This window comes from Carlito syrichta, unplaced genomic scaffold (assembly GCF_000164805.1).
Source record: "Carlito syrichta isolate Samal-C Ts95f unplaced genomic scaffold, Tarsius_syrichta-2.0.1 Scaffold314869, whole genome shotgun sequence".
Lineage (NCBI taxonomy): Eukaryota > Metazoa > Chordata > Mammalia > Primates > Tarsiidae > Carlito > Carlito syrichta.
Window position 1 is genome coordinate 208,063 of NW_007258965.1, and position 10,663 is coordinate 218,725.

Below are 10,663 nucleotides of genomic sequence, written 5' to 3' on the forward strand. Positions count from 1 at the left end.
GACACAGAGACAGAGAGAGAAAGAGACAGAGAGAGAGAGAGAGAGAGAGGGGAGAGAGAGGGGGGGGGGGAGAGGGGGAGAGAGAGAGAGAGAGAGAGAGAGAGAGAGAGAGAGAGAAAGAGGGAGAGAGAGAGAGTAGGGGGAGAGAGAGAGAGGCAGAGAGGAGGGGGAGAAAGAGAGACAGGCAAAGAGAAAGAGAGACAGAGGGGAGAGAGAGGGAAGGGAGGGAGAGGGAGAGAGACCAACACAGAGAAAGAACAGAGGAAAAGAATGCAATTAAGTTAGGCATAAACAGAGATGTGGGAAGACTTTGTTCAGAAACAGAGGGTTGGGGAGGAATGGGGGGAATGGCAAGAGATTAGGAAAAGATACCAGAAAGGAAGTGGAGGGAGAGGGAGAGTACTTTCCCCAGGACCAGGGTGCGGTGAGTAAGGCATCAGCTTCAGGCACAAAATCTCAGTAAGTGCAAGAAATAATACTTTGAGGGGATACTTTAAATATAAATCCCTGTGATGGACATACTATCCAAAATCTAATTCTTTTTTTTTTTCCTTTTTAGAGACAGGGTCTCATTCTGTCACCCAGGCTGGAGTGCAGTGGTGTGACCATAGCTCACTGCAGCCTTAACATCCTGGGCTCAAGCGATCCTCCTGGCTCAGCTACCTGAGTAGCTGAGACTACAGGTGCACGCCATCATGCCCTGTTACTTTTTTTTATGTTTTGTAGAAACAAGGTCTTGTTATGTTTCTCAGGCTGGTTTTGAATTCCAGGCTCAAACAATCCTCCTGACTTGGTCTCCCAAAGTGCTAGAATTACAGATGTGAGCCACCACGCCCAGCATCTAAATTCTAAATAATGACAGCATCAGTGCCAGGCTGGGCCATATTGCTGCATGAGGCAAAGGTCCTGCTCTTTATTTAAAATTGTGGACTTTTTGCATGAATTTTTAATTTTAAATATTGCATTAGAAAACGACCGATCTTGGGCAACCCCTTCGGGTCCCCTCCCACTGTGGGAGCTTTCCTGTCCTCTTAATAAATTCTACTTTCTCAAAAGAAAAGAAAAGAAAAGGATCCATCTCAATCACCAAGTTTTTCAGTACCCCCCTTAAAGCTTAGGTCTGGAGTCAGAGCCTCATTCACTTCCCCTGGTCCCCCCTACCCCCAATTTCTCAACCCATTAAGTCCTCTGCCCCACCCTCAGGGCCATCTCAGTCCTGGGTAAGCTCCCCCTGCTGACCTAGGCAGGGAATGAGGTAAAGAGAGCCAAGGAGGTCAGGTCTGGTGGATGGAGGGCAGGCTCCAGCCAGTCACCCGGTCAGGCTCTGTGCCAAGAGCCAGCAGGCAGGGCACCTGGGGTGGGAAGGGAGGGGGTCTCACGTTGCAGGCGTTGGTCTTGGAGTTGGGGATGCCAGCGCACAGCATGGAATTGCCCAGCATTTCCTTGTAAACCTTCTTGCAGTCCTTGAAGGAGATGAGATTGACGTCTGTGCACATGAGTTCCTTGGGAAAAGTCACTGAAGGGAGAGGGGAGACCTGTCAGTCAGAAGCCAGGACCTGAGAACTCCTGGGTGCTGGTGGGGAGAGGAGGGTGCCTGAGTATTGGAGGGGCTGTAGGCCTGGACTCCCGGGTCTGAAGGAGAAGGGGCTGGGGCCTGGACTCCCAGGTATGAGGGAGGAGGGACCTGGGGGGTCTGGATTCCCATGTCTGAGGGGGGAGGGGGTGAGGTCTGGACTCCTGGGTCTGAGGGAGGAGGGACTGGGGGCCTGGATTCCTGGGTCTGAGAGAAGAGGGGCTGGGGTCTAGACTCCCGGGCCTGAGGGAGGAGGGGCTGGGGTCTGATCTGGTCTGAGGGAGGAGGCACTGGGGTCTAGACTCCGGGGTCACTGAGGCAGCCTACCATCAGGGCTTGTGGTTGTGCCCCAGCCAGAGACAGTACATGTGGTCCCAGAGGGTTCGCAGTGGGAGGGCATGTTGACTTTCTTCACACTTGATGACAGCCTGGCTGGCTTATTTAACTTCACAAGCATGAGGTCATTCACATGGGTCTGCGTGGAGTAGCCAGGATGGCGGAATGACCTTGTGGCCTTGATCTTCTGGGCTTTCCTATCGTCCAGCTCGTCACTGCCCAGGTGCACCATGTAATCACTGGGAGAAGGAGCAACATTCAGAAAGAGACACTGAGACTGTGAGGGGGACAGAGACCCAGAGAAAGGGGGCCAGATATCCAAGAAGAGGGGACAGACCCAGAGAGAGGGAGACAGGGACCTAGAGCAAAAGGCAGAGACCCCTGGAGAGCTGACCCCTTGACCACAGCAGGCGGGCACACCCACCTCATCTGGCAGTGGGCAGCCGTGAGCACCCAGCGCTCGCTGACCAGCACACCCCCACAGTGGAGCTGGTTGCCCTTGAGCAGGGCCACCTGCCACGGGTGGGAGCCTGTTGTGCACCGGACGCCATTGATGATCTTCTCCCCACTCTTGTTACCCTGGTCTGGATGGAGACATAGAGAAACACTTGCGTCATTGGCAGCGGGGAAGGCTGAGTTGGCAGCCCTGGGCTCCAAATCAGAGATGGGAGAGACAGAGATGCATGGAGAATGCAGAGAAGGAGAGACAGCATTGGAAAGAGACGGCGATGGAGAGAGATGGAGGGAGTCCACTTCGAAACCCAGTGGGGGCATCTCCTCTGGGCCACCATGGAGGCTGCAGGTCAGGACTGGGCCTGGAGGGGACAGAGACCCTGGAGAAGGCAGGAAGCGGAAAACAAGGGGGCTGTGGTCCAGTCTGGTCTCCGAGGGTGGAAGCAGTTTGAGGAGGGAGGGGCTCTGACTCGGGGGCTCCTTGGAGACGGTCAGTGGGGACACTGGGGGACCCAGGGTGAGGTCAGGTCTCCCCATCCAGCCCTCACCTTCTTGTCCAGAAGTCCCCAGGGCCAAGGTCAGCATGAGGATGTGCAGGGGCAGCAGAAGGGACCCCATCATGGAGCCCACTGAGCCTCTCAGAGGCTGCACAAGGAAAGGTTCGTCTGCTGGAGCTGGAGAGAACATTCAGGAGCAAGGGTTCAGGCCCAGCCCCTCCTCCCTCAGACCAGGAGTCCAGGTCCCCAGCGCCTCCTTCCTCAGACCCAGGAGTCCAAGCCCCCAACCCCTCCTCCCTCAGACCCGGGAATCCAGGCTGCCATCCCTCCTCACTTTGGAACCTAGAGCTCTGAACGCCTGGACCCCCCTTCCCTAAGACACCTGGGTCTCCAAGCTCCGTCCCTCCCCTCTCAGAAGCAGGAATCAGCCGCGCCCGACATCACCGGCACCCCACGGTCTGAGGAAGGAGGCGCTGGGGACCTGGACTCCTGGTCTGAGGGAGGAGGGGCTGGGCCTGAACCCTTGCTCCTGAATGATCTCTCCAGCTCCAGCAGACGAGCCTTTCCTTGTGCAGCCTCTGAGAGGCTCAGTGGGCTCCATGATGGGGTCCCTTCTCACCTCGGACAAGGTCCCTTCTCACCTCGGGAGGGTCTGATCCGATCCGGGCTCCGGACTCGGTCGGCGCCAGGCGTCTCCTGCCCTCTGCGGGGCGGTCCTCTTATACCACCCCCGCCCCCGCCCCCGCGCCCCGGGGTGCGGGCGGAGCCGGCTCTGGGACACCTCCTGCCTGTGTTTGCGGTTCGGGTTATCTGGAAGCCCTGAGGCAGCCACAGCAATTGGCACCGCGACGCACTCTCTCCCCACCCTGCCTCCCGCAGGTCGGGCGGGGACCGCGTTCGCCCCCGCACATTCTGACCCGCCGTCTCCAGGCGGCTGGCGAGGGAGGGACCAGGCTGGCTCTGATGGGCCGGAGCGGGGTTCAAAGAAGGGCTGAGCTCCCGTGGAGGTTCTGGCCTGGGTCCTCCTCTGGGGCCATTTGCCTGCCCTCATCCACTCTCGGGGGTGGCCTGACCCTGCACCCTAATTCTGTTCAGGCTGTGGGGACCTGTCCTGGCTGGACCCCTGGGGTACCTTTATGTCTGGACACATCCTCAGCCCCTTGGGGTGGGGGGCGGTGTGCATTAGAAAGGGCCCAGTCCCCAACACCAGCCGCTAAACGCTACTTATTGTTGCCAGTTTAGTCATATTTGATAGTGCCATATTCGATATTCGTCATGTTCAGAACATGTATGTGCCTATGACCATTTTTTGTCGTGTTATACATAGTTTCTCTGTTCAATACAAAACAAAAATGTCTGTACTAAACATTATCTAATAGAACTTTTTTTTAGTCTATAAAACACCTTGGGCCAAGTGGCTTACACCTGTAATCCCAGCACTTTGTGAGGCTGAGGCAGGAGGATCCTTTGAGCCCAGGAGTTCAAGACCAGCCTAGGCAACCTAAAGAGACTTCGTCCCTACAACATAAAAATAAAAAAATTAGCTGGGCGTGATGGCACACGCCTGTAGTTCCAGCTACCAGGGAGGCTGAGGAGGGAGGATCTTCTGAGTCCCAGGAGGTCAAGGTTGCAGTGAGCTGTGATGGTACCGCTGCACTCCAGCCTGGGTGACAGAGTGAGACTACAACTCAAAAGATAAAATATCTCAGAATGAAGAGACTTGGGTCAAAGGACACAAAGTAGCAAAAATGTAGAATGAACAAGCCAATAACTCTAACTGACAGCCTGAGGATGGCAGTTAATGATAGTGTGTTGTATTTCAGATTTGGGCTGGATTAGTAGCTTATAGCAGCTCTTGCCTCAGGGGAGGGTAACTATGTGAGATGATGGATATGTTAATCTGTTCCACCATAGTAACCATTACACTATGTCTATAAATTGTATAACAGCTCACTGCATACCTTAAATATACACAATAAAATTACTGAAGAAAAGTAAAATTTTCCCTCTTAGTATATTTAGATTATTTCTCCTTCCCTGGTAATGGTTGTATGACATTCTATAGTAAAGTTGTATTGTGATTTATGTAATTGTCTCAAGTTGAAATACACTTGGATGGTGTCCTTATAATAATGCTGGGATGAACTTTGTACATTCATTTTTGCTCACTGTATTCATTCAGAAAGTATCTACTGAACATCTACTCTGGGCTAGAGACTATTTTGGGTCTTGGGGACTCAGTAGTGACAAAACAGACACAAATTTTTGCCTCAGAGAGACTCTTGTTCTAAGGGGTAGAGACTGTCAGGACAAACAAAAGTATACAAAATGTGAAGTTTATTAGGTGGTGAGAAGTGCTGTGGGGGGAAATAAAAGTAGGAGAGCCGGGCATGACAGCTCACACCTGTAATTCCAGCACTTTGGGAGGCCAAGGCAGGAGGACTGCTTGAGTCCAGGAGTTCAAGACCAGCCTGGCAACACAGCAAGACCCCATCTCTACACAAAAATAAAAAATAAAAAAATGAGCCAGGTGTGGTGGCACCTGTGGTTTCGGTCACTTGGAAGGCTGAGGTGACAGGATCACCCAAGCCCAATATGTCAAGGTGGTGGTGGCCATGAGCATGCTACTACCCTCCAGCCTGGGTGACTGAGTGAGATACTGACTCCAAAAAACAAAATAAAATAAAACAAACAAACAAAACTAGGAAGACTTCCTTGTTTTCAAAAAGAGACACTGGAAGAGTTTTCTTTTCTTCTGCCAGATGGTGTTCTTCTGGATGCAAAGTCTAGAACCGTGGCAGCCCTCCTGGGACCATGGAGGGAAGTGACCAGTGGACCAAGCCAAAACATTGCAGATGGCCAGAGAGGTGATGACCTGCTGGGTCTTTGATGAGATCACTAAGCTGGTAAATTAACCAACTATGGAGTCCCTTCATCTCACAACTGTTTCAGGCTTCCTTTCTGGGTTGGAGTTTGGTCCTTGCAGCCAAAATCATCCTTCCTAAGACCTCAGTGTTTGATCCAAATCTCGACTCATCCTCAATCTGACCCCAAATCATGAATCCGAATCCAACTCCAACTTGAACCCAGATCAAGAAGCCACGTTAATCAACAAACCCAACCCTCCCTCCAGTCCAAGCTCTCTCCCTGGCCCTCATCCCATATCCCATCTCAGACCCCAGTCCTTTATACAAATCCTGCTTTATCCTTGACCAATCCCAATGTATACCTCAACTCAGAACCTGAACCTTGACTGAGTTTCTGACTCCAATTATCCACTCGGACCCAGACCTCAGTGAACCTTAACCCTGATTCTCGACCTGAACCCTGAACCTCTGGTCATAAGCCAACTCAACCTGACCCAAGCACTGACTGTCATGTACTGAGTACCAGCTGTATACAAGGCCAGACTGGGTGCAATTCAATAGCGCACAAACCTAGATTAAAAGTCTTCCCTCAAGGAGATGACAGTCTTGTGTAAAGGAAAAATAATTAAATAATTCGCAAACAATTATACAGCTGTAATGTGTCCTCTGAAGGAAACACATAGGGTATTATGAAATCTCTTCCGGGGGTTTTGACCCAGGAAGTAACAACGAGGTGAGAATTGAAAGAATAGTGAGCATTAACTAGAAGAAAATGAGAGGAGAATGGAAAGTGTACCATGTAGAGGAAACGGCATACTCAAAGACCCCATGGAAGGTGGCATGGATGCAACTCGGAAACCAGAGATTGACTGGGACCAGACAATGAAGAGTCTCATATTTCATGGTGAGTCTGACTTTATCCTGTGGACAATAAACACTTGGACTTTAATCAGGGAAATAACATAACAAAACTTGTGTTTTCAAAATATCGCCCTGGCTGCTGTGTGAAGAATGAATTTGGGGAGGATGTGAAGATATGAGGAGACCATGGGGAAGTCATTGGTGCTGTCCAGGTGAGAGATGATGGTGACTTGGACGTCGGTAATTGGGAGGTGGAGATGATGTTAGGCAGATGGATCCAAAATGCACTTAGGAGAGAAAATCGACAGGCCTTGGCGATGGATCAAATGGAGGTTGTGTTGAGGTAGAGGAAGATGTTAAGACTTGCTGGATGGATAGTGGTGCCATTCATGGAGAAGTTATGGTCAGGCATGGTCAAATGCTTCCAATAGGGTGGGATCCTCAGACCTTGACTTTAAGCAAAACTGTAACTCCAACCCATATTTTGACACAACTCTCAACATGAGTCTTGACACAGCCCTAGTCTTTATCCCAAACTTTAACTCATACCCAATCCTAAAACTTAAATCCTGCCTTATCCTTGACCAATCCCAATGTATACCACAACTCAGAACCTGAAACTTGACTGAGTTTCTGACCCCAATGATTCACTCAGATTCAGACCTCAATGAATCTTAACTCTGATTCTTGACCTGAACCCTGAACCTCTGGCCATAAGCCGACTCCAGCTTGACCCAAGCACTGACTGTCACCATAGCTTCAGTCCCAAATCTGCTCCACGCACAACTAAGACTTTAGCCTCACCCATGCCACATTCCAGAAAGCCCATGGGGATATCCCTCCTGTAAACCCATCCCAGCTCACCCCCCAACGCCGATCCTCACACTCTGATCCCAATCTCACCCCATTCTCATCCCCAACCCAATTCCTACCTGAAATCCCACCTTCATTTCCATCCTCAACTCATCCCTTCGCTTTTTTATTTCTCCAACTCCACACACGATTTTGACCCTTCATTTCACACAAACCCTAAAATAAAGTCTGCCAACAAATACCGTGCTGACGTTGCCATCAGATCATCCAGACATGCTCTCATCAAACCCGAAAATCAGGCTTTTGCTTTGACGTCACTTCCAGGATCCACTGGAAACAAGTCAGTGTTGGGAGCACATTTGGTCTCGGTTGCCTTTTGTGGGCCATGGGGCGAGGGTGACGTTTATCTACGTCACTACGTTACGACGTGGGACCCAAGAGCAAGGTCCCCCATGGGTTCCTGGAATGTGTGTTCCGACCCGACGGGAAATTGACATATGCCGACAACAGCAATTACAAAAGTGATGACATGATCAGAAAAGAGGTTTAGGTACATAAAAGTATGATGGAGGTACTGAAAGAATAATTGATGACAGTGATATTACCCAAGAGGATGACGCTTTATGGCCTCCTCCTGACCAGGTGGGCCGGCAGGAGCTTGAAGTCGTTCTTGGAGATGAATGTATTTCTTTCATAACATCAAAAATTGGTTCTATTGATGTCAATCAATCCAAGGATTCAGAAGGCTTACGAGTATTTTATTGTCCAGGACCCAAAGTGTCTGATCTTCAGGCTTACTGGATTTCACTTCAAAATTAAACCAATCTAGATTGAATATTGATTTGGACGTGAGGAGGGCAGAGTGGTTGTTTTTAATGACCATTATCAGGACATTTTGGTGTATGTCAGGGCAATTTTTTTTATAAACTGTAAATGACTGTCTTTAATAAATATGTGATAAAAATTTAAAAATCAAAAATCAGGCCCCAGAATGTGAACACTGAGTCTTGCCTGCTCCACATTGGGACCCTGGCCTTGAGGGGTGTCAACCTTCCCGACCTGGGCTCCCAAATTAGGGAGAAGCAGAGCCCGGCGCGCTTAACCTCACAGCTCCATGACCTAGCAACTGTGTCCTTCCTTCCTGCCGCCCAGATCTTCATCCCGGGATTCTCCTATCCCTCAGCCCTCTGCCTCCTTAGCATCCTGTTAGAAAGAGGAAGGAGCGATGTTACTGTCAGAAACCCAGCTATTCACTCCTAAACCACCAAAACTACGTTGCTGTCACTCTGTAAATTATATTCTTAATGACTTAACCTGACGTTGTGGCTAAACACTGGTCTACCTGAGTGGAGGAAATGTGTCTGGTATTCATTGCTGTTTTCGTCAACACCTAGCCCAAGCCAGAAAACATAGGAGGTACTTAAATAAATACTAGCTTGCAAAGCTCTGGCATCCACAGGTCACCCACTGTAGACTCAGTCCTACTTTGCTCCCTGAGCCACTCTGCCATAGGGTGTGAGAGAATGAACTTGGCCTCACAAGTCAGTCCAACCCAGGCTTGAGTCTTCATTGCCCACCCTGAGACTTCAGGTAAGTGACTTCATTTTTCTGAGCCTCACTTTGCCCCCTCTAAAGTGGGAGAGAGTAAAACCTACTTCTCAAGGCAAATGGGAGGGGATAAAATTATGAATGGAGACCAGGCACAGTGACTCACATTTACAGTCCCAGCACTTTGCAAGGCCGAAGCAGGAGGATTGTTTGAGCCCAGGAGTTTGAGACCAGCCTGGACAACATAGTGAGACCTTATATTTACAGAAAAAAAAAAATCAAAAAATTAGCTGGGCATGGTGGTGTGCACTTGTAGCCCCAGCTACTCAGGAGGCTGAGGCAGGAGGACTGCCTGAACCCCGGAAGTTGAAGCTGCAGTAAGCTGTGATCGTGCCACTGCACTCCAGCTTGGGTGGAAAAGTGAGACCCCAACTCAAAAAAAAAATTATGAGTGAAAATTGGTGGGCACATACAGCCACTGAATGAACATTATCTTCCTTACCCATCATCTAGGGAATGAGGCAGCTTGCATTTCTTGTCTACCTCCAGTGTGGTGTGTCAGGTGCTTTGCAGACCTTGTCTCTATTTCTCACATCGGTCCAAGTGAGGACTGATTTGAGAGGTGAGATTTTAGGGATGAGAAAGTGGAGGCTTAAATGAGGCCAGATCACTTGAGCAAAGTCACACAGCTAAGGAGTCAGAAGAGTCAGGGGATTCAAAAATTATTGGTGTCATGGCTGCACGAACCCACACTCAGAAGGAAGTTTCCCTGTGATGCCCCACACACCCTCTGAGTCTCATTTGCCTCAAAACAGACTTGGAATCTCCACGCCTATTCATGATGTGTACCTCCATGTGGTGGGGGGAGCCCCAAATCCCAGCCCCCTGTGCCTTTTGGGCTTAGTCCCAGCACCTGTTGCTAAGTCCCATCCAGACACCCAGCCTCATATCTCCCTTGCCCACAGACCTCAGTCCTGAACCTTTGCTTGGTGACTCATCTTCCAGCTCACAATCACACCTGAGAACTGGCATCTGTTATCCTGCCAGCTGGGCCCTGCCCTGAGGGATCCTGGACACTGTGACCCTGGCACCTTCTGACTCAGCCCGTGAGTTCTGATGGCCCATTGTTTCTACTTCCTGGATTCTCTTCCTACTTCTTTCAAGAACAGAACCCCTGTTCTTTGGGGACATGCTCCCTCGTTTCCTATAATTCTGAAGAAACTGTCAATCATAGTTCTCCAACACCACCCACTCATTGGGGTGGAGAAATGTCCCAGGCCAAGCTCACTGATTTTGCCCTGGCAACAATGATAGATCCAAGGGGAGGGCCCAGTTCAAGCCAGACCAATTAGAGTTCTTCCGTGGGATTAATATCCAAGATGCCAGGAGGAAGGAGATCTTTATTTCAGCTAAGTTTGCTTTACTGTGTCTGTCAGTAGCTGCTATGTAGCTTCCATGTGAAGAAGTCTGCCTAGAGTCTAGAATAATATTCACAGGAGAAGAAAAGAAGCTCACTGAAATGAGAAACAGTACACATACAGGAGAGAGAAATGGACAGAGAAAGAGGTAGGCAGAGTGACAGAAAAAGTGTCAAGAGAGCTGATTATCTTAAATCATCATTTCAATACTTTAGGCTCTGGTACCTATGTTCTTCCTCCTCTTCCTTTTTCTCCTCCTCTTCCCCACCCCTCCCTTTTCCCCTCCTCTCCCTCCCC

The 10,663-nt window shown here is 50.0% G+C and overlaps 1 protein-coding gene and 1 pseudogene across 1 annotated transcript in view; one reads left to right on the top strand and one right to left on the bottom strand.

Annotated features, from left to right (window-relative positions):
- KLK7 (kallikrein related peptidase 7) overlaps positions 1-2,983 on the bottom strand; it is a 3,777-nt gene extending 794 nt beyond the window's left edge. The window contains exons 1-4 of the mRNA XM_008072152.1: positions 2,911-2,983; positions 2,334-2,493; positions 1,901-2,148; positions 1,380-1,516 (exon numbers count right to left, since the gene is read on the bottom strand). Coding sequence (XP_008070343.1) covers positions 1,380-1,516; positions 1,901-2,148; positions 2,334-2,493; positions 2,911-2,983 — 618 coding nt within the window. The remainder of the gene's footprint in view (positions 1-1,379; positions 1,517-1,900; positions 2,149-2,333; positions 2,494-2,910) is intronic.
- Positions 2,984-7,803: 4,820 nt separating this feature from the next.
- LOC103274743 lies at positions 7,804-8,229 on the top strand (annotated as a pseudogene).
- The last annotated feature ends 2,434 nt before the right edge of the window (positions 8,230-10,663 follow it).